The sequence below is a fragment of the Giraffa tippelskirchi genome, chromosome 11, assembly GCF_054371585.1.
Source record: "Giraffa tippelskirchi isolate mGirTip1 chromosome 11, T2T-mGirTip1v1.2.pri, whole genome shotgun sequence".
NCBI lineage: Eukaryota > Metazoa > Chordata > Mammalia > Artiodactyla > Giraffidae > Giraffa > Giraffa tippelskirchi.
Genome location: NC_137285.1, coordinates 26,542,293 through 26,566,851, shown reverse-complemented (window position 1 = coordinate 26,566,851; position 24,559 = coordinate 26,542,293). Strand labels below are relative to the sequence as shown.

At 44.1% G+C, this 24,559-nt stretch overlaps 1 protein-coding gene across 10 annotated transcripts in view; it reads right to left on the bottom strand.

Moving 5' to 3' along the window:
• SFSWAP (splicing factor SWAP) overlaps positions 1-24,559 on the bottom strand; it is an 82,481-nt gene that overhangs the window by 20,670 nt on the left and 37,252 nt on the right. For 9 of the 10 annotated variants that reach the window (XR_014069729.1, XR_014069727.1, XR_014069728.1 and 6 more), the window contains exons 8-13: positions 22,317-22,557; positions 21,209-21,340; positions 20,536-20,629; positions 19,610-19,781; positions 12,727-12,957; positions 11,441-11,631 (exon numbers count right to left, since the gene is read on the bottom strand). Coding sequence is in view for 7 of the 10 variants with exons in the window: in XM_081545334.1 (XP_081401460.1) it covers positions 11,441-11,631; positions 12,727-12,957; positions 19,610-19,781; positions 20,536-20,629; positions 21,209-21,340; positions 22,317-22,557 (1,061 nt within the window). In the remaining 3 variants the exon portion in view is untranslated. The remainder of the gene's footprint in view (positions 1-11,440; positions 11,632-12,726; positions 12,958-19,609; positions 19,782-20,535; positions 20,630-21,208; positions 21,341-22,316; positions 22,558-24,559) is intronic. The other variant, XM_081545331.1, reaches the window with a different exon arrangement.

Genomic DNA, 24,559 nt, shown 5'->3' with positions numbered 1-24,559 from the left:
TTGCCTGAACCAAAAGAGGTTCCTCTTTGATTGAAAAGAAAAATTATTTGTCACTAGGAATACTCATTTCTTTGTATGAGGTAGTGGATATTAACTTACTGTGACGATTACTGTATATTATATGTAAGTCAGATCATGCCATGCACCTTGAACACACAGTGCTATATGTCAACTGCTAACTGGAAAATGGTCCCTCACCATCTGGTGCTACAAGGATGAAGTCACTGGTCACTGGAGTTGCTGACCTTTGACACACCCTGAAAGAAGTTCAGGGCAGAGATCAGGAAAGAGGCCCTTCCTTTGTACTCGGGGAAAAACTGGCAGAACGTGCCTTCAGATAGTTAGACCTTTACAGGAGAAGATTCTAAGAGCCATTCTTGTATCTCCTCATGTCTAGAAAAGCACTAATATTACTAACAGAGACATTTGCTCCTCATGACAAGCAGCCGTCTTCCACCAAAACATGTGCTTCACTGCACATACTGCCTTCACCAAACTCACGTATATATAGATCCTGCCCCCCACCTCTCAGGAGCAGTTGCTCAGAGGTCTGAGAGGCTGTCTCCCAGGCTATCATCCTCATTTTTGTCCCAAATAAAACTTGATGTGCACTTTTTTTCAGTTGACACAATTATACCTCAGTAAAACTGAAAGAAAAAAATAAAGCCACTAATGGGAACCACAGACAAGACAATCCCATCAACGCAAGCCAGCCTTACTCCACGTGTATCAACACAGCAAGGAGTTTCACTTAGTGGGTTATTAGTCTTCAGACCTCTTTATCCAAGTATGACAGACACATAGAGAGTGCACAGATCTTAGGGCTGCTGCCTACTGAACTTTCACGTCAAGACACCAGCACATCCATCAAGGAGCCACCACACTCTCAGCAGTGTGCATCCAGAGCGGTCCCATTTCTAGGACTTGTTCACTACGGTCCATCCAGAAAGGGAATTACTACTCAACTTTAAAAATGATGTGGTAACCTTATTTTATTGACATTAACATTGTCCAAGTCACAATGTAAGATGAAAAAAATGAATTTACAAAAAACAAAAACAAAAAAGCCACACACAAGAAAACCACAAAAAACACCCCCCCAAACCACCACATTTTATATTTGCAGTTGCAGCCACCCACCTTCAGCCCCTTCCCCTCATCCTGAGAAAGGTCATTTCCTTGATTCAGTTTACGTGAATTTTAACTACAGCCAGTAAATGCCACACACAGAGATATACTGAAAAATCTGGAATTTATCATTTTGTGCCTCAGAACTTTCAAGCTATTAAGGTTCATGAAAAAAAAATTCCCAGGCAGGGGCTGCAGCCCTGAGTGGGTGCTGGCTGTTGGAGGGTGGTGAGCTCCAGCAGGCCTGGCCTCCCCTCTCCTTGGGTCCATTTGGACAAGGCCAACTGGACGAGGCAAAACACCACTTTGTACAAATGATTCTTCTGAAGTTATGCTTCTTCCCCTGATTTGAGAGGAACCATGATGGTGGTCTTGTGGGGCAGCCACCAGACAAAGATGTCACCCCTCCGTTAGGGGTGTGCCCAGAGAACAGGGCTCTGCCTTCCTGTCACTCTCCTGTCGTTCACACTCACAACACACTGTCTTCACATCTTTCATTTACTGTGAGCTGAGAGGCGGTGGGGCTGAGAATCACTCAAGAACAATATGCCTTGCTCCCAAAGCAGTTTATTCTCACCCAAATACCCTTAGTAACCAGGTCCCCTGAGGAAGGGCACACAGCCACCTGGTGTTCCTGTCAGGCCTTCACTCTTCTCCATCACGGCAATGCTGCCCAGGGCATTTTTAAGGTTTTGCTTAAACTGTCTCCAGGGAACCCATTTCATCATGAGACATTTCTTCTTATCAAAAATGTCTTTCTCACTTCAAATTATTTTAGTGCAGTAATATTTTTCTTCCTTTTTTTGTGTGTGTCACTTGGCATGGCTTCAAAGATCTTAGTTCCTCAACTGGGGATCGAACCTGTGCCCCCTGCAGTGGAATCGAGGATTCTTAACCACTGGACCGCCATGGAAGTCCTGCAATAATATTTTTTCAGGTTAAATTTTAAAATAATTGGTTGTTGTTAAACAATTCTAACATGTAGATACAAAAACTTTACATCTAAGAACACCTAATTCCCACTCTGGCACTCTCTAAACACACATACAAAATGATACAATAAATTAAGACTAATAAAATGCAGTGAGTTTTCTAACTTTAGAGGTTGGAGGAAGGGAAATGCTGCCCCCCTCACCCCTGCATCCATTGGCTTGTAGAGAACTCTACTGTTGCCAGGCTGGAAAACCAACTTTTAGTGCGTTAAAAAACCCCAATAACCATGGAATCTAAATTAGGAATGTATGTAGGGCTTCTCAGGTGGCACTAGTGATAAAGACTCCACCTCCCAATGCAGCAGAGGCAAGAGATGCAGGTTGGATCCCTGGGTCGGGAAGCTACCCTGGAGGAGGAAATGGCAACCTACTCCAGTATTCTTGCCTGGAGAATCCCATGGGCAGAGGAGCCTGGTGGGCTACAGTTGATGGGACCGCAGACAGTCAGACACATCTGAGCGCACGCGTGCGCGCACACGCACGCGCGCACGCACACGCACGCGCGCACACAGACACACGCGCGCACACAGACACACGCACGCACACAGACACACACACACACACACACACACACACACACACACACACACTCTCTCTCTCTCTCTCTCTCTCTCTCTCTCTCTCTCTCTCTCTCTCTCGCATGAAAAAGTGAGATGGAATTGGGGGTAAAAGTCACCACTAAGAAGTTCCAGGCCAGCACATGCGAGGCCTCTAGGAACACTGAAGGTCAGGGCCCAGAGACCACAGGGCAGTCGGGGCTGCTGTGGGGAATTTCCCTGGGAACCAGAGAGCCCGTTTTAGGAGAACTGAGGCTATCTCTTATCTAAGTGGATGGCTGAATGAAGAGAAACACAGGATGGCTTTCTCCTTCTCTTGCACAGGGGACAGAAGAACGGCACTGATGAGTGATAAGAGCGCTGCACTAAGAGGGGGAGAAGGGGGAAATATGTCCCCTCAAGGACATCTGCAAAGGACAGGAACCAGGGGGACGAGGCGCTGCAGGCAGCCACGTCAGGCCAGCAGGAGGGGTGAGTGGCAGCTCATTAGATGAATTCCTACAAATACGTTACTGCCAGCCTGATGATTTGTATCTCTGAACTTCATTACTGTTTCTGTTGCCTTTGTCCTAATGCCCATCGTTAGTAACATTTATTTTACCACTGTGGTTATAGTTTTATTTCATTTTGAGGCGAGGGAGTAAGTAAATCAATATATTAAAAATATAACTTGCAATTAAGTCATAGGATCTATTTATTCTAATAAGATGACTGATTATCTTTCACCATTAAAGTAAAAATCAGCAACTTGGGGGTGGGGGTGGGGGTGGCGCTTGGCTGGGCAGAATTAAGATGATGCATTATGATGACCTCATTGTTTTTTCAGCTTAAAAATATACAGAGGACATTAAAAACCCAGCAGTTAGACTTGAGAGTAATAATAACAAAAAAGGATAACCAATCCTACATGCCCAGTGGTAGCCCCCACAATGGTGATTCCAGGGGCAGGCTGTGTGCGCCAGCATGTCTCAGCAGTCTGGAGATGTACATTCTCCGCAACATGCCAGTGCTTCTGAAACCCAGAAACTTCATGATGCATCCTACAGCCCAGGGCAGTGGCTCTCGTGACCACACCTGGAAGAAACAGACTCAGGTCACGCCTCTCATGCAGGGTCACCAGCAGCCAAGGGAGGAGCTCAGTTTAGCCCACAGTGGTACCTATGCCCAGAATGTAAGTAAAAATGTAGAGTTTAAGAGCCTTGCAGAGATGTGGGTGCTCTACCCAAACATAAGCAGGAGGACCTAGTCACCCAGGGCCCCCATGGCTGCTTGGGAGGTGGGCTTCCATCGCCTCCAGTGTCGGGGAGCATCCCAGCACGTGGCACACAACAGGACAGGGGTGCGTTCTGGCCTCTCCAACTACACCAAAGGCATTCCTGTGTACACAGCTGGGGGTGGGGCACACACTCCAGCAACACAGAGAAGTAGTTCACGGATATTTATGACACAAGCCATGGAACTACTGGGTTGACCAAAAAGCTCCTTTGGTTTTTAAGTAAAAACAAAAGATACATTTTTCATTATCCCCAAGAACTGCATTGAACAACATACTTATCATTCTGTTCTACTACCTTTTGCTGTTTTCCAGGCAGTTTTGTAATTCCAGGGATTTCTTGGTGGCTCAGAGGGTAAAGAGTCTGCCTGCAATGTGGGAGGCCTGAGTTTGATCCCTGGGTCAGGATGATCCCCTGGATAAAAAAATGGCAACCCACTCCAGTATTCTTGCCTGGAAAATCCCATGCATGGAGGAGGAGCCTGGTGGGCTAAAGTCCATAGGGTCGCAAAGAGTCAGACATGACTAAGCAACTTCTCTCACTTTTGTAATTCCATCTTTCCAACACTTTTTATCTTTTTGAGCCAGGTGCCTTTTACAGTCTTTCAGGAAACTGAAATTTTTTCCACTAAAATAACTTTGTAAAGACCGAAATACATGGACATCTGAAGGTGCAACGTCTGGTGAATACAGCAGATGGATTAGAACTTCCCAGCCAAGGAAACAGCTGCCTTCTCAGCCAGGCAGTTTTTGCCTGATCATTAAAGAAATGCACGGTCTTGTGTTACCCCAATGGAAGATTATTTGTTTTCTGTCGACTATTTCCAGATGCTTTTTGCTGAGTGCTGCTTTCAGTTCGTCTATTTTGAAGCAGTACTTGTTGGAATTAATCCGTCTGGTTTTCCGGAAGGAGCTCACAATAGAGGACTCCCTTCCAATACTACCATATACACAATATCACTTTGAATGAAGACTGGCCTTTGGTGCATTTGGCCTGCCTCATGATCTCTTCTGTTCCACATTATTGTATCTACTTTCATCGTCTGTCACAATTTGTTTTAAAAATGGAACGTTTCATTACATTTCAGTAAAGAATTGCATGCAGAAGTATGGTCAAGAAGGTTTTCTTGCTTAACTTACATGGAGCCCAGACATCAAAGTGATTAACCCAACCAAGCAGGTGCAAATGATCCTCAGTGACTGATGTGAATATTTTGAGTATGTCGGCTATCTCCCAGGTGGCATAACATCGATTGTTCTTAATTAATATCTCTATTTGAACGCTATCAACTGGTCTACCCAACTATGGAGCCTTGTCTAGTGAGAAATCTCCAGCACTAAACTTCAAAAACCACTTCTAACACATCTGATCCGCTGCAGCACCTTCTCTATACACTGCACACATTTTTTTTTTTTTGGCATTTCCGTTGTATTTTATCTTTCTTGAAATAATAAAGAATAATATGCCAAAAATGTTTTTCTTCCATCTTCAGTATTAAAATGGCTACACAAAAATTTATCAATTTTGATTTTTTTTTTTTTTTTAAATGCACACTGATATGACAGCTGTCCCAATACAGAGCTGGAAAGTGTGGCCAGCCATGGGAGGCTGGGCCTGCGGATGCATCCTTGAGATGCCTTGTGACGTCCTGTGAGCTGTGCTACCCTCACAACTCAGAAAGCAAACCCGACTAGTTACTGGTCTTGCTTAAGTCGTTTGAGGGCAGTAGGGTAGGTTTCTAGCATGTGTAATCTAGAGCCCTGACTGAGGCAGCAATCTGGATTTTTAAACTACTGGCAAAAAGAATGAATACCCAGCTAGCTCTGTAATGTAGACCGTGCTGTGGTAGTGGAAATGTTCTGTTTCTGCACCGCATGCTGCATTTAGCTACCAGTCAGGTGTGGCTATGCAGCACCTGAAATATGGCTAGTGTGGTCAAGGACCTGAAGCCCGAATTTTAATTAAGTTTAACTGAAATTGCTGGGGACTCCCCTGGTGGTCCAGTGGTTAAGACTTTACCTTCCAATGCAGGGGGTGTAGGCTTTATCCCTAGTCTCTCCCACATGCCTCCTGGCCAAAAAAATCAAAACGTTAAACAGAAGCAATATTGTAACAAATTCAATAAAGACTTTAAAAACGGTCTACATTAAAAACAAACAAACAACTTTAACAGAAACAAAACTGAAATTGCCATGCGTGGTTAGCAGCTACCATACTGCATAGTGTATATTCTGAAGGAGTCAAATGACCTGTTAATTTATACTATAAATTAATGAATAACCTGAGAGACTAAGCCACTGCTGAGTCAAGACCTTCCTTGCAGCCCCACATGTCCTGTGTCTGGTTTCTGAAGGTGTCTGGCTAAGGCCCTGCACACAGTGACCCGTGAGAAGCTGCCTGCGATGCCCACAGGAGACACAGCAACAGAACTACACAGCAACCAGTGCCAAACTAGCAAAGCGGCCTCTCAGGGACAGAATGTTAATATTCCAGCAAGGATGACCAAGGCACAAATCATCATGGGCGGGGGGAGAGTATAGGGTGGTCTGAGTCGTGAGCGGGCAAAATCAAAAGGAACTTTAGAAAGATCAGTTACTCATACGAGTATTTAAAAACTGACATTCCTTTTTTTGGTAACACTGAAAAATATTAATCTGTCTTTGATCACAACAAAGTATTTGCCAACAAGTGCACACAAATTAGCAACTACTATTTCCTGCTGTGGGAAAACAAATTGCTCAAAAGCAGACTAACATACATTTTAAAATAAAATCTTATTTCTGAAGTAACACTACATTAACTAGGAAATGGGATAATTATACTGCAGCCAGTGGTTCAGCCTCTCCCAGACCAGCCTGTGTCACTGACTTGTTCTGCGCCTCCTCCACAGACCCTCCCATGTGGGGCTGCAGGCATTATTACCTGCACAGGCTTCACTGGCCTCCCCCACAGATGAATCTCTGGGTCTCCTCGCTACTCTGTCACCTCTCCAAATAATCCAGGTTCCTCACAGTCCCGGTGCCACCTCTGCTGTCCTGGGGGCCCGGGGCCCTCATCCACACACTCAAGAGCTGCTCTGCACCTACAGGGCCAACGTGTTAGAAATGTTCACGTGTAGATGCCACCCACACAAAATTGACTGGTCATGAGAAACAGGTTTCCAATTCATACCCCAAAGCTCCCTGAATTATCACAGAGGCTCAGCAGACATAGGTTGATTTTTGTTCCCATTTTCTTTTCAAACTCTTGCTGGACCTTAAACCTGGCAGGATCATTAACCTGAAAAAAGTTACTCCATCTAAACAATGTACTGAAGTCTGTTGTTACCATGTAAATGATGCCGTGATTCAACAGGGACTTGATTCAAAACTTCTGATTTCTCTTCATTTTGAATTAACAGTGCATGTGTGCATGGACACACACACACACAAAATGGGATGGCATATACACAGATTTCTAAGTACTACTTATGAATAGGTTTTTATATATTTTATATAATGCTTAAACATTTAACATACTAGTATCTGTCCACATCAATAAATACACTTCAAGACATCCTTAAAAGTTATACCTAAACATAAAATCACCTCTCCTAACAAACGGACCAATGGAACTGAACAGACAAGAAGGTAAAAACAGAGCAAACACAAGTGGGAATTTAGTATACAATAAAGGCAGCCCTTTACACTAGTGGGAAAAGATGTGTGATTTAGTGGCTTGTGTTGTGCCTAGCTGTATGCTCCTCAAATTGAAATAAATTCCCAGTGGGGCAGACTAAAAGACAAAAAAGAAACTGTTGGTAATGCTGATGACACAGAGCTAACACAAAAACAGCAGAGACAGAGACAGTCAGCCAGGAGAAAAGCAAAGGCCATAGAGGGTGTTCTCAGCAGGAGAACAGAAAGGCTGTGAAACCTGTGAAAAGTTATAATTAAAATATGTAGTTAAACCAAACAGATAACATACTTTCCCACCTATCACACCAAGAATTAAGGTGGATGATAACCAATGCTGGCAGGGAGGCAACAAAACTATATTCATACACCAGGGAGACAAACAAAACAAAAACATGCCCACCACCCCCAGAACTGCAATAATCGTTGTAGGGCCTAATTTAACGGTTAAATTATATTTAAAAATATGAAATGTAATAAACAATGTCACCATCAGGGATTTACTCTGTGGGTACACTCACCTCAGTGAGTGCACGAGTCACAGGAGCCGCTATACAGTAAAACCCCGAGTAGGGCCCATGTTCCTGAGAGCAGGGAGGGGTGAACAGTGCACAGCACATGCAGATGAGCTTGATGTAAGGGTTGATGTGTGAAAGGACTGATGGTCACGCATCCAGTGAACAGTTACTAAGTGTTTATTACACACCAAGCATCACTCTGACATTGGTATGGCAAGATCTCTGGAGTCAGTGAAAAAATCAAGACACCAGAAAAATAGATAGGGCACAGTCCTATTGTAATATTCTATACATCCAAGAGTTATTTCCCTGGTGGTCCAGTGGCTAAGACTCCATGCTTCCAATGCAGGGGACCTGGGTTCGATCCCTGGTTGGGGAACTAGATCCCACATACCACAACTAAAGATCCCGTGGGTTGCAACTAAGACTGAAGATCCTGAATGCTGTAGCTAAGACCTCATGCAGCCAAATAAATATTTTAAATAATCTATAAATATCTATATGTAGATAAGTAGGATGGTGGGTGCCAGAGGCTGGAGAAGGGGAGTGGGGAGTTGGTGTTTAATGGGGACAGCTTCTGTTTGGGGAGATGAAAAAGTTTTCAAGAGGGATGGTGGTGATGGTTGCACAACAACATAAATGCACTTGGTGCCACTGAACTGTATACTTAAAGGGTTAAAACAGGAAAAGACTTTTACTCTTCATTTTACGCCTCTCTTGGGCATTTGAACTTATAAACCACATGTATATACTGCTTTTATACAAAGCCAAGTAAAAACAGAAGGTGCCTCTCAGGCAGATAAGCTGGAAGGTGCCAGGTTTTGAGCAACCCTATTTGGTCCTACATGCATCTGCTCAGAATGGAGCTGGGGTGCCGTCTATTCCCACTGGGCTGACACCACTGAACTCCAAGTCCCCTGGACACTAAAATGATACACCTGAGCAGTGGGGTCGGACATGTCAGCATGTGAGTCAAGTGCACAGGAAATGGTCAACAGAGTCAGGGTCCCCTGTCTCCAGAAGGTGCTTTACACTGAAAATATTTTCAAGTGTGAATCTCATTTATGATAGCTGCCAATCTAATTCAGGTATTTTGTTTCAAAGTCATTAAAGATATCTATCACCACCTGCAAGTACCGTTAACATTTTTGTTGAAATAGTTTAGCAGCTATAATCTTTCCCACTAGACGTCCAGGAAGATCGACCCAATGATTTAAACATGAAGCATAAGCACTCATTTCTAAGGTATTACAGATCTAAAAGACATGCTTGAAAAGAACACAGTGAGGAGACGCCACAAAAAAGACAAACAGGATAAGAACCTAAGTCTCAGGCCATTTTGTGTTTATAAGGAAGCGATCCTGGTACTTCTGACAATACCGGCAGTACAGCAGACAGAAAAACTGGATTAACGATGAATGATTCTGGCTGTGATTGAGTTTGCATTTAGACACAATGTTATTAGAAAATATAGATGCACCCATGTAGAATAATTGGTGAAAGTATCTATGTATGTGGATAACTTTTAACTAAGCCCTTTATTCACTGCCCAAGTGACATCCAAACAATAAGGAAAATGAAAACAGCCACTCACACCCCTCCCATGGAGGCAGTTCCCTGGCTTCCTAAGTCCCCTGCCCTGGTGCTATATGCATAATTTTTACAGCTGCAACCATAAAGTGGAGCTGCTGCACATCCTGCCTCTTCCTCCTTTTACATCTAACACAGTCTTAGTGGCTGCCGGTTTCACCCCTGCACTGGCCCAGAGGTCCTCCCAAAGCTGGGCCATGACCGAGGGTGCTTTCCTGGGTATGCCTGGTTTTTGCCCGGCTGGTGGCAGCGAGGCCCTCTCCAAGTGGGGGACGGATGCGTCTGAAGGTGCCATGTAAGCCGGCGCTTGCTGCTCCCCAGTCTGATCCAGCTATTATTTTTGAGGCCTCCTGCCAGATTTGAATTTCAGACTGATTCCTGAGGTGAGAAGGCTGATTCGACCTTCAACACAATGCTGAAAAATGCTGCTTTCCATGGAGAAACAAATAGGAGAAACAAATAAACCTGCGGCTACATGCAGCAAAAATCAGTTGTGAATAATGGCCCTAGACTCTCAGAAATGTCAACGTAATTAAAGTAAAAGGCACACAGGGCCCGATCTACATTACAAGGGAAAGAGAGCTGCAAAAGACATTTCAGGGACACTTGGCGAAGTGGCGAGAGTCCTGCTCTGAGCAGTCCAAGCCCCCTTCCACAGCCTTCTGAAGGGAGGAAATGGGCCAGGGGACTAAGTTCTGGTCCTACAGCTTAGGAAAAAGTTGTGAGGCTCTGATCTCACAACTCGTCTTAAGAGAAGATGACAGTGACCGTATCTTATCTCATTTTTTTTAAATTGAAGTGCTGATAGTAACCTAGATCCCTGAGTAAGACTCTAACTCTAAGTGTGAGCTCAAGGGCTGCTGTGGTGGCAGGAACATCAGTGCTCTGGAGGATCTTTCCAGGCCTGAGGTAGGCGTCTCAGAGATGAAATTCTATTGCTCCTGCAAGGTCGCCACAAAGCACAGGCTCCCAACCTGGGCCCACAGGCCTGGACTCTGACACTGCACCCAGAACGTGGTGTGTGTATGTGCATTCTGGGAGTTTTCATCAAACTCTTGCTGACCCCAGCTATACAGTACAGGCAGACCTCATTTTCACAGATACTATGGTTTGTTTTTTCCCAAATAGTTGGAATTCACAGATACTGCGTTTTTTTTCTTTTTACAAATTGCAGGTTTGTGGCACCTCTGTGTTGAGCAAGTCTATTAAGGCCATCTTCCCAACAGTATCTGCTTACTTCACATCTGTGTCACAGTCTGGTAATTCTTGCATTATTTCAAACCTTTTTCGTTATTTGATCTGTGATCAGCAATGTTACTACTGCAAAAAGGTTACGACTTGCTAAAGGCTAAGATGATGGCTGGCATTTTTGGGCATCAAAAGATTTTTAAATTAAGGTATGTATTTATCTTTCAGGCATATGTGCTTGCACACTTCAGAGACTACAGTATAGTGTAACATAACTGTTACTCACACGGGCAAACCAAGAAATGTGCCTGCCTCACTTTGCTGCCAGGCCTGGAACTGAACTCCACGGTCCCGCCACGGTCTGCCTGGACAAGCGCTCCATCCCACGGGGGAGAGGCGCTGGGGCTGCCCACAGCCTTCAAACAGCTCGAGAGCTGAGAGGCTGCAGGATTCACATGCAGGTGCTTCTACCAATGGTGCTTGGCTCAGAGCACTGATGTGGACCCTTTTTAAACTCACCTCTACGCTGAAAGGACTCTCTTCAACTTTCCCGACTTCTGCTTCTGGCAGAGGATTTTTTAAGGTCTGTAAAAATAAAGCGGCTTTTCTTTTACGTTCTGCTTGGAGCTGTTTCTCCTTTGATTCCTTAGATGCTTGGGCCAGCTTTTCCCTGGCAGCAGCTGCCAGTCGATCCTCCAACTTTTGCTTTGCTTAAGGAATAAACAAAGAAGAAAGATGTTTAGAGAAAGCAGTATTTTATAAATAACTTGCTGTCTTAATTTTCACAGGCAGTAGCACGGTCAGGAGATACAATGTAGTTACTTTAAAACATGAACATGATGCCGATTTCAGGAAAGGTCAACAAATCAGGCAAATAGATTTCTGAGATAATTAGTTTATGATGCTTATTATTAGTACTTTTCATAAATTTACTTTCAAACTCAAAGTCAGAAAGCTGATGGGGTTCCATAACAGTGAAACCTGGAATGATGAGACTCTTGGAATGGTTCTCATATACAAGTGTCCAAACAGCCATACCAGGCAATGAACACTCTGTGAAAAGTGTTTTATGCCAAATGAACCAACACACTGTTGAGTTCACACGCAGTAAATGCAGATTTAGAGACACAGGCATGAACACACGTGTGTGTGAGAGGAACTACAGCACATCGAAAGTTCCAGGGCCTCCTGTGGTTAAAGAGTTACCTTTTATCAATGCTGTGTGTGTGATCTGTCTGTGTATACACAGAAAAAGCAATTCACAAAACCAGTTAAGGATTGTTAATGACTTTAGTTAGAGAAGAATAGCGCTTATTTTGAAAGAAGGATAGAACTCGACAAGACATTCCCCATAACACTGCTGGTCAGGCGTCAGAGGCGAGCGGCGGCCACACTGACCCATGAAGACGAGCCGCAGTCTGAAAACCAGCAGGGGCACTGGCCCCTTCAAGGGTCCGATGGTTCTGTAGGGAGAGGCCTCACAGAAGGACACCTGCTGGCTCAGAACATTAACCCGAGCTGGGAACACGGGCTGAGCATTTGCCTCAGGGCTGCCATTAAAGCACTCTTGGCCACTCTCAGCTCCTCCTCAGAAAACAAATTGCCGAGGGCACTGCATCTGAGCTTAATGAACAGCATTGCTCCTCACTTGACTGAGAGCTTCTCAGCTGAACAAAAACATCACACAGCTCCCCAGTGGTTCCAAAGGCTGGAGACTCTAGTCGGCAGTCCCGTATTTTTGGCTTAGTAGGTTAATCTTGTACGTACATACTTTTCTTTTAAGAAGTTTAAAACATTTGACAAACCTTGCTTTGCTTCTAGCTCCTCCTGGGTAAGTTGAGGCCGCTTCTCCTCAACAACTACACAGGGTGGGGCAACTGCCGGGTTAGTGTTTGTAGCACTACTAGAACTTTCTTGGCCTTCTTTGCTTTCTTCATCATCATCACTGTCATCATCTAGCTTAACACGATTTTTTTCCAGGGGAAGTAGATCATTTTCTTTGGCCTTGATTGCAAAGCTTATTGGAGCAAATGAAGCTATTGAGAAAAGGTGAAAATGGTAATACATTTTTAAGTAACTGGAAGCACAGAGCAAAAATCTTGGCCCCACCATTCACATGAGCATCAGCTGGTGGGAGCAACGTCTCGAGTGGAGCCACATCTTACGCAGAGGGAGGGTCTAGGGGCAGTAGGTAGTGCCCATGATGTCAGAGGGCCTTTAGAAGGATGTCTCACACCCCAGGCCAGATGCAGGGCACTGCAAAGCACAGGCTCCAACTCGGGCTACGTCAGGACGCACACACCGAGTGCCAGCTGGGGTTACTGCAGGGCCAAATGGTCAATTTTTGTCGATGTTTTCCTTCTTTTTCTGGGCTCAGCACATAGTTGAGTTTCTGTAAGTAAGCATATGATGCGACTCCACTATTAAAAGTTACTTCTAAAAAAAATCCCAACTATATAAAATAAACTTTTTTTTTTTTTTTACAAAAGCAAGATAATCTATTCCTTTATTCAGCAAACATTTGATTGGGTGCCTACTTTGTGCCAGGCATTATGTCAAACTATTCTCTGAACCTGTAAGACAATTTTAAACCTAGGGTAACAAAAATTTAGGTGGTTCAATTTTTTCTCTCCTAGAATATTTGGAATTTTTAATTTAAGAGAAATACAAAGGCCCAAAAGGAAACAATCTTCTTCCCCTTCCCCCCATCCACTCAACACTCACTCACTGGGTCCCTTCTTCCTCAGACACTATGGTAAATGGCTCCTAACAACATCTAATTGGTTGTAATAAGACACTTTATGTTAAAAACTATGTGTTATTACTGATGAAAGCTATTCAAGTAAACCACAACGAAGGGCAATTTTAAGAGCAGCACAAACGAGCTAACTCTGAGGAGGAAGTGAATCTGGGTTAACAAAGGCAGGTTCCGAAGTGGCTGGGGTTGTGAAGGTGAGCTCACTCAGCTGACCCTTGAGGCATCCCCAGTTTCACCATTTTATGGTTCCAAATCCGTGTGTGACTTGAAGCTGGCAAATAACCTGATCACTAAAATATAATCATCTCTCGTCAATAATCACCTCACACTACAAAGTACACCCCTAGATGTTCAATGTTGGTAAAGTGGGCTTCCCTGATGGCTCAGATGGTAAAGAATCTGCTTGCAATGCAGGAGACCCAGGTTGGATCCCTGGGTCAGGAAGATCCCCTGGAGAAGGGAATGGCTAGCCACTCTAGTATTCTTGCCTGGAGAATTCAATGGACAGAGGAGCCTGGCAGGCTACAGTCCATGGGGTAGCAAAGACTCGGACACGACTGAGTGACTAATGCACACACAAAGTGCTATTTAATAAGTCAAAATCAAAGGGGGCAAAATCAGTCTGTGTTGATTATGCAATGCTATGCACTTGGACTGTGCAGGGTAGTGCACCTTCCTAATAACCCCCAAGGCAAAGAACACAGGAGGAAAAATACACTTTGTTGGGAGAGTCAATATTAATCATTTTAATGTGGTTATGTTAAGAACAGCCCTTATCTTTTGGAGATACATGCACTCACACTGATGGATAAAATGCCATGATGTTGGGATCTGCTTCAGAATATCCTTGTGGTGAGCTGGACTGAGTCTATAGATAAAATCAGTCAGTGCTGGCCACGGGAGCTGGACGCTCAGTAATGCATGTGTGTGTGGTGACTATTTTGCCAAGCTCTGTTTTTGTACTTGTTTGAAATTTTTCATAAGAAAAAAGCATCATAACAACCCTGTATTGCCTCTAGGTCTCTTTAATAAATCAGAGTCAAAGAAACATGTCAATATAATAGAAAACCTCAGTTAAATGTTAATCAACATTACTCACATTAACTTGGAGCTAAAGTACTATATCACAAAACAATTTTAAAACAATTACTCCCCATCTTCAGGCCTCCAAACTAAAATAAATTCAACCAACAAATACATTAAAAGGAAAACCTCTGGAACACAGTTTAATGCATGCCAACACCATGCATATACTTTAAAGTGATTTCAAATAAGAGAACTGACTAATACGCAGTCTACACGCCTCACCTCACTTCACATTTGCGACCCTAGGAAGAGACAGAAATGATCAGGCCTCCCCATTTACAGATAAGGAAACTGAGGTTAAAAAGGAGAAGTAACTTTCCCAATGTAGCTCAGCCAGAAAGCAGGTGATTAGGAATTACTTCCTTTGCAGAATTATTCAATTATACAACTATTGCTTCTACATGGAAGCTTATTTGCAAGTCACATCACAACATGTGAAGAGCACTTCTTACAGCCTTCAGTTTCCTGTTGTGTTAGGATGCAGCCCAGGCCCCTGGCCACCTCTCCCACTCCTCCTTTCCCACTATGTTCCAGGCCAGCCCTGCCCTCCGCCTGGAGCTGTCGCTCTCTTCCACGCCTGGCTTTCTTCCATGGCTCTTGTCAAATGAAGCCTCTCCTCCTTCAGGCCACTCCTCACAGTTTGTACTGTGTGTGTGGTCTGCTCACCTGGAGCCTGGAACAAGCAAGGACTGCAGCACTGACGTGGCCCAGGTCTGCACCGACTCTCAGGAAACACTTGTGAGTGAACCCACAGTGTCTGGCCCTCCACCTTCCACATCAGATATGCTTCCTTTCTTAAGGTCATTAATAACTTTTAACTTCTATAGTAAAATATATTCTCGGTGGGAAATTGTGAAAACAGAGGTGAACAAAATGAAAGACCAACTGCAATCTGGATATGGGTAGGAAATGATCTGAATATTATCAGTGGATGGTTCCAAGGCACAAACATGTGCATGTGCACGAATACAGGAAAATGGGACCACACTTTACAGTTTTTAGCCGGCTTATTATTTCCACTTGACAAGCGATGCCTTTCCATATAAAAAGTGTAGACATCTTTCCATGTCAACACGCATCATTTTAATAAATGGCAGTCATATTCTTGGTATGGACATGCCAGTTTATTTCAGTCTCCCACAGCTGGTTCCAATTTTTTATTTTTGAAAGCTCACGAGCCTTGTGATGAACACCTGGCTGAGACAGCCTGGGGAACCAGCCGTTTCCAGGAGCGGGAGGGCGTCTGTGTTTAGAGGTGGGTCTCCACCGTCAGGCTCCCTCCTCTAGAGAGGCCTTACCAACAACACTCCACGGACAGTGTGTGAGGGCCCAGCCACCCACACCCTCTCTATTACTTTCTAACTTACCAAAGTGGAGGCAAAGAACAGTATCTTGTCAGTGAAGATATATTTAAAAAATCTGTTCACGTACCACCTATTTTCCTTTGTGAACTATCTTTTCATGCCCTTTGTTTTTCTACTGCAGTGACTTTTCTTATTGATTCACAAGTGGTCTTCCTATACCAAGGATTTTGACCTTTTATCTTCTGTTATTATTAGCAATCACTGCTGTCCTGACATTTGTCTTTCAACTCTATACGGGCTCAGCTCCCGTCAGACCTATTAATCTTTCTTTATCATTTATGGCTTTAATTCTTGGGCAGTCCTTTCCAACTCTAAAGACTAGGAAAGAACTATCTATAATTTTCTTCTCCTTTTATGGTTTTAGTTTCTTCATTTAAACACTTTGTCTGGAATCATTATTATTGTCAGGTGGGGTGTAATAGTCTAATTTTTTTCAAATGGAGAGCCTGTTTTTCCAACATCAATTATTGTCATACTGGGGAAGCTGTCTCATAAGCATCTCGGGAAATGTGGGTGTTGTTCTGGCACCTGTCTGGTGGTAAGACTAGCTGTACTGGGAGATTTTCTGGGGGGGTGCCACACTGGGACTTCTGCAAGGAACCCCACCTGCCCACACTTGCTCTTACTGTCCTTCCCAACCTGCTTCCATCTGAGAAGCTAACACCTGGGCTTCCCAGGGCTCCTAGCCTCCACACTGCTAGGCTTTGTGGGGCTAAGGTACTGGGGCTCAAGAGCTTCTGAACTTTTGATCTTTGGGCTCTGGAGGAGCTTAAACCACAAATTACCTTGACCTTGACTTTGTCCTGGCCTGCCTGCTTTTAGAGGTATTTCATTTACCAATGTTTTTTAAATTCTTTTAGGCCTATAGATCTATTTTACTGCCTCTCTGGAGATCATTTTACCAATCAATTCATACTTTCTTAGACAATTTTATCATTTATTTTCAAGATTTTCAAATTTAGTTATATATATTGTTTCCGTGTACTTAAAAATAATTTGTTTGCTTTCTTTCTTTTTCATTATGTTGTGCATTTGCTTTCTTTTCTACATTGTATTAAACTTGCACAATGATGAAAAGTTTTACTGGTCTTTTATTATTTTCTCACTGATTTCTGCTTTTTTTAGTGATTTTCCTTACATGCATTTTATAGTTTCTTCCTAGGTTCTTGAGTTGAATGCTTGGTTTGTTTTTATTTTATTTTTTCTTTACCAACACAAGCATAAGAAGTTATAGGTTTTTAAGTTCTCACTGCATTTGATAATTTTTTGATAATAGTCTTGTTTTCACTTTCTTTGACTATTTCAGGGCATTGCCACATCTGTAAACTCTGCTCCAGCGTTTAGAATACTTTGCATTCAGAATCTGATACACCTTAATTCCCTGGCATTTAATGCTATAGATACATGTCTAATGTGCCAGCCTGCTTTTTTTTCCCCTGTGGAGGACAACCTATTTTCCTATCTAGATGGCTTTTCTTCTATCTTTATCCTTTTCCTTGGAAATCTGAGGAAAATTCTGAACTTGTTTTCTCATCCAATCTGATTTTGAGTGCTTTATTATATTTTAAAGATTGGCAATCTTTTTCTAAATAATATTTTCCAGATGTTGGATTATCAGTTACACTAATTTTACAGTACCTTTTAATTCTGTGAGAACAGAGATCAGAGAGTAAAAGAATTTTCCTATAACTTAGTAACTGTTTCCAAGGGCTCAGATGCACGTCCTTCTGAACTCTTGCCTCTCTGCAGGTGCAGTGACCTTCTGTCTCGGGTGGGGTGGGTTCTGTCAGACACCTGCAGCTCTCAGGCATCTCAGGCTCAGAGAGGGCGAGGAGGTGAGTGCGGTTTCATCTGCTGAATTACTGGGCACTCACAGGAGAGTGGAGGGTGCCCCACGCCGGGCAGTAACCTTGGCTGAGGGGCTGACCCACTGCACCGGATCACACCCTGACAGGGACTGGCTGCCCTCAGATGGTCCTGGCTGTTCTGGTCTTTGGCCTGCTCCCTTCTTTGGTTGACAGTGGATTCTCCTGGGGGTCACTGCCACTGACTCCCCAAATGTCTGGCTCGCCCCTATGAACTAAAGTGCAGGTGGGCTGGCTTGTCTTTCTTAAGCATGTTCCCCCAGCTTTTGGAGCAGTAATCAACCACAGCCTCCTTTTTAAATTTTTAATTGAAGCATAATTGCTCTACTAGTAATGGCTTTTACTCTCTACTTACTACATTCCTTTGGTTATTCCAATGAGAGTCTGAAGACAGCTGGGAGGGGTGAGAGATGAAACATGTATGCTCAGGGAACCTCCTGCATTGAGAGGCTTACAGATGCTTTCCTGCTCTCCTAATCACTGGTTTCCTAGTTATTCATTTGGGTCCTTTTGGTTACTCCTGATCACATCTATCAGAAAGGGCATCTCTGTGCACAGAAAAGGCTTTCCTGTGATCCTGGCCCATCCTGTTCCATCCTGCATCTCCTCTGCCTTTCCGTTCACCCTAGCACTAGCTCCAGTGCCCCTCTTCCACTTGAGGCCATCAGCTCCGCTCTAAACCTCCCACATGGTTTCTCTGCTTCACACACTCACCACACGGGGCAAAGAGACTCCTCTGATCTAAGCTGTAAGGTGTTTTGCCCCTATTGGGAGCCCCAGGACCCACCAGGAGAGCACAGCCCCATGAGCTGGCTGAGGCTACCTTGGTGGGTATGCCCCACTTGACACCTGAGTTGCTCGGACCGCTTTCCATCTCCGAACCAGCCACGCATCTCAGATGGCACCACGCCTGCCTGGGGGTGAGCCTCTATTTCTGGGAGTCCCTTTCCCTCTGCACGCCCTTTCTTGTTCCCATTTGGTGGAATTCACTGCTTCTTCACATGTTCTACCACACAGGGTTCTCTGCTAATGTGCCTGTGTCAGCTTTTTTTCTTTCCGTATGTCTGTCCTGGTAGATGAAAAACTCCTCCCAAGAACATAAAGGGAAACTGGAATGGAGTGAACGGAATACTGCCTGGTAGAGACCCTCAAGGGACCTGCCTTAACAAATAAAGAAAACTAATTCCATTGGCACAATAGGCTGCATGTAGTTTCAGAAGTCCAAGGGGGTACAAAACATTATTTGAAAAATTCTAAACACTTCCATTAACCCTAACATGAGAATAGTCTGTTAAAACAAATGTATACCTAAGATGAGTTTGTATCCAAATGACCCCAAATTCAAAATCAAGAAAGGACTGGGTTGGCCAAAAAGCTTGTTCAGGTTTTTTCATAAGACAGTACAGGAAAACCTGAACACACTTGTTGGCCAACCCATATGCTATGAAGTAAGCAAGTTTCATTACAGCAACTTAAAAGAGACAGCCATTCCCTCCCGTCCTACGGTTGAAGGCAGCTGACCGTAAGTGGCCTAGCGCTCTTCCTTGCTAATTTAAAGTGACACCTATGAGGTACAAGATCAAGAATGGAACTCTCGGTAGCTAGGGCAGCGTACCTTTCACAAGCTTCCCGTCTGGGACGGCTCTGCTGGACGACGCCTCCTTCTTCCCTGAGGAGACACCTCTTCCCCCTGTGTCGGCTGCGTCTTCAGACACACTATCTTCCCCAACGTCACTCGGCTTTTCAGGAGCAGACTCTGCAGGAGTCTCTTCCGGCGCTGACACAGCCTGCAGAGGTTAAACATGACTCTGAACTGCTCATCGGAAATGATGCAGGATTTGTCAGGAAACAGACACAGTGTACGTATATTTCATAGGACAATAGCACCGCTATGTTACTGCCTAAGTAACACTAAGGAGCATACTTTCTAACTCAGATTTACTATTTTCTGATAGAACAGACTGAAAAGAAGGAGCGGAAGGAGCTATTTCCCCTCTAACACTGTTTTGGGAACAAATACCCACTACTTCTGTGGAAATGGATCATTGAGAACACATTTAGAACACCAAATTATGACCAGCACCGACAGATAAGTCCATTTTCTTCAGTTTGAGCAGTCAGAGATAAAAACCTGAGGAAATCCGCTGATATGTTCTCTACCAAAACAGGTTTTAAAAAACATCAGGGTGTCCATGTAAATAAGGAGAGGAGAGGCAGAAGAAAGGATTATAAGGACAGGAAGAAATGCTTCCAACATGTACCTAAGAATCAAGTGTGGGGCCGTTTGCAGGGAGGGAAGTTGTGAAGGGAGCTGCTAGCAGGCGGCCCTCAAGGACAATGGTGTGCAGCACCCTTGACTGGATAAATGATCATCAATGAACTGTGAATGTGGTCAAAGGTTTTTAACAGGTATAAAACAGAGAGAGGGGAGAAAGGTAAGTCAGTAAATGCAAGACATCCATTACACCTAAAAGCAAGTGTGAAATGTACAAGCCCTGTTAGTACACATCTTGAGAATCAGACTGTTCTTCCCACACATACCTGTGCGTTCTCGCCCCCTTCTTTCTGGAGGAAGAATTGCTTCTTAAACTCATAATAGGCATTATACTGGTGCCACGGCTGCAGGAACTCAAACCTAGGAACAGAGAAGGGATGAGTCATTCAATAAGACACGCTCACTGCAACATCTCAGCTTCGACCAACCACACCTGCTCTGACTTCACAGTGACTGACCCCCAGGATCTCAACAAACCCTCGTGGCAGCCGCAACAGCCCCCACACACTTTACAGACCTGGGAGACTGGGGCAGAGGAGGTCAGAGCGCTCATCCATGATCACACAGATCGCGCTGCAACCACAGCCTCCTGTTTTTTACGTTACAATCTGAGCATGGAACATTATTTGATTAAAAACACAAGGTGAAGTGTGGGTCTAAACTTCCACAGCAGATTCTTAAAAAGCATGAATTCCAGCCTTTTATTTTAGGCAGGTCCAATATTTTTTAACAAATGAAGCAAAACAAACTGAATGAATAAAAAACTGTAACAATAAAAAAAGACTACCACCCCAACTCAAAGTAACTGAACAAGATGTATTTACCTAAACATAGGATTAAATATATATATATATATAAAGACTCATGTAGCTAGGTTAAAAAAAGCTAAACTAAACACCAAATACCATCCACCTACTCCATATAAACTCCTTCACTCACCGTTGATCATTTTTGGCCCGAACGCTGGTCTCAAACTTAAGGCCGTTCCTGGCCACGTATTCTGCCAACTTGTCAATCACAGGCTGGATGTCGGGGGGCGGGGGGATGATGGTGGCCACGGGAGCAAGTGCACTGCAAAGGAGAACAGGGTCACACCCACAGCACTAGGCCCTGCCCCAGATCACTGGTCGGGGCAGCTGGCACAGTGGCTGGAGGATGACTTGCACTGTCTCGGTTCCCACCAACAGGTAAGTTACACAGAGACAGGGAAGCTCTTATCTGAGATGACTGGGACCAGAAAACTAATCAAAGTCAATCCACTTGAAACAGGGACTGAAATATCATTGCTGATTGTGAAAATAGGGGTTTTACTGAAAGTGACACTTAAGGTCATGAAAATAGGATCATCTCTTCCCATTTCCCTCCAACTGCTAATTCTCAGAAGTAACCAAGAATAAACCAAGTGTGGACTTCTTCATCTTAAAAATGCTGGCTAGCATAATTCATCACCCATAGTTTCATCTTTGACTTTCTTAGCACGTTCAGAAAGTGGGTCATTTCTACAAAAATACCCAAGTGTTCTGTCAAGTTTCCTGAGCATCTTTTCAGCACGTTCCAGTGCCTCTTACAAAGTGCCTGCTCAACTGAGACACTCAGAGTCCCCTCCACACCACCCCTGACAAGGGCTGGGGGTTTAGTCCCTGCCGTGCTAGCTCTGTGAGTCAATGGTTTGCTGGGCTGGCGGCCAGGTCCCCGTTTCCCAACAGTTTGGGAGAGATTCACTTGCATCAACTTTATGAAATCCGGGTTTTTGGCAAATAACTAGACTCCATACTGACTGTGACCGGTACTGTCCACCTGAGATGGTGACAGATGGGAAAGAACAGATGCCGGGGCTCAGGGGAGGGGTGTGGGATGCTAACAGGGAGGGGATTTCCTCAAGTTGGTTAAATCTCACTGCTACAAGTACCTATGTCATGATCAACCCTGTAACATGGGGACTTGGACAATAAATACTCAGATAACAGAGACCCTCTGTGTGACCCACACTATAAAGAAGCCCAAACCAAGAACACACATGCTCCAGATGGTCCGCAGGAGGGCATACCTTGTGGTGATGGTGGCAGAGGTCACCCCACTGCTCGTCTCCGCTGTGGTTGGTGGAGGAGGGGGCGTGGTCCCTGGAGGGGGTGGGGCAGTGGCAGTCACTCCGGCAGAGCTGGACACGGCCACCCCAGCAGGCAGGGTGCTGTAGTAAGTGGCAACATCAACCCCTGGAGGGGGAGGTGCCAGGCAGTAGGTGCCGTCTGGCAGCATGTAGTAGCTGTAGTACATGGCTGCCACCGTTGCTGTGAAGAGACACATTTTGAGGGCATGAGAGTGGCAAATGATGGGCCAGTTGGCTAGAATACACAATGCAGAAAGAAAGGGACACTTGCTAAAATGCAGTGTCCCTTTTGTCCAATGTCAACCATGTATTTTCTTTTTTTTTCTGATATAAGAAAGGTTGCCCAGGGGGCAATACAATTTGGAAGAACTGGAGAACGTCCAGACACACACCCAGGAATGATGGAATCTGAACATGCACGGGGACATTCACAGAAGCCCATTGCCTACACAAACTGCAGGATGGCAGATTGGGGCAAACTCCCCCATCCAGTACACTGGCTCCCCTCCTTGTGTGTCTTGTGAGATGACCGTCTGAGGACCAAACCCCTCCACTGGCTTCCCTGTTTGACACCAACTCTCCACTCTTTACACTCGTTACTTTCCTCTTTTAAAAATTTGTCTTGGCATAAATAGTTTTCTTAGGTCTCAAAAAGCAAAAGCAAAAACAAACAAATGCGACCCAATAAAACTTAATAAGCTTTTACACAACAAAGGAAACTATAAATGAAATGAAAAGACAACTCACAGGATGAGACAAAGTATTTGCAGATGATGTGACCAACAAGGGGTTAATTTTCAAAATATACAAACAGCTCATATACCTCAGTAACAAGAAAACAACCCATCCAATCAAAAAATGGGTAGAAGACCCAAACAGACATTTCTCCAAGGAAGACACACAATGGCGAATAAGCACACAAAAAAGATGGTCAACACTGCTAATTATTAGGGCAATGCATTAAAAATTCAAGGTATTACCTCTCACTAGTCAGAATGGCCATCATGAAAAAGCCTACAAATAATAAATGATGAAGACGGTATGAGAACAGGGAATCCCCCTACACTGTTGGTGGGAATGTAAACTGGGGCTGCCACCATGGAGAACAATATGGAGATTCCTTATTCCTTAAAAAACTAGAGCCACCCTATGATCCAGCAATTTTCGCTCCTGGGCCTACATCCAGAGAAAACCCTAATTCTAAAAGACATGCACCCCAATGTTCAAAGCAGCACTATTTACAATAGCCAAGATATGGAAGCAGCCTAAATGTCTATCAATAGATGAACGGATAAAGAAGATTTGATATATATGTACAATGGAATACTATTGTTGTTAAGTCATGCCTGACTCTTTCGTGACCCCATGGACTGTAGCCTGCCAAGACTCCTCTGTCCATGAGATTTCGCAGGCAAGAATACTGGAGTGGTTGCCATTTCCTGCTCCAGAGTATCTTTCCGACCCAGGGATCAAATCTGTGTCTCCTGCATTGCAGGTGGATTCTTAAAACCCAACATAATATTACTCATCCACACACAAAAAAATGAAATAATGCCATCTGTAGCAACGTGAATGGACCTGAGATTATTACTTAGTGAACTAAGTCAGAAAGAGAGACAAATATATTTGATATCATTTACATGCAGAGTGTAAATGGACTTCCCTCATAGCTCAGTTGGTAAAGAATTTGCCTGTAATGCAGGAGACCCCGGTTCAATTCCAGGGTCGGGAAGATCCGCTGGAGAAGGGATAGGCTACCCCCTCCAGTATTCTTGGGCTTCCCTTGTGGCTCAGCTGGTAAAGAATCCGCCTGCAATGCGGGAGACCTGAGTTCAATTCCTGGGTTGAGAAGATCCCCTGGAGAAGGGAAAGGCTATCCACTCCAGTATTCTGGCCTGGAGAATTCCATGGATACAGTCCATGGGGTCGCAAAGAGTTCAGACATGACCGAGCGACTTTCACTTTCACATGCAGAATCCAAAATATGATACAAATGAACTTATTTACAATAGAGAAACAGTCTCACAGGCACAGAAAACAATACCAAAGAGGGAAGGAGGAGACATAAATTAGGTGTCTGGGATTATCAGATACATACTGCTATATATAAAATAGATAAAGCAACAAGGTCCTACTGTATAGCACAGAGAACTATCCAGTATCTTTTAATAAACTATAATAGA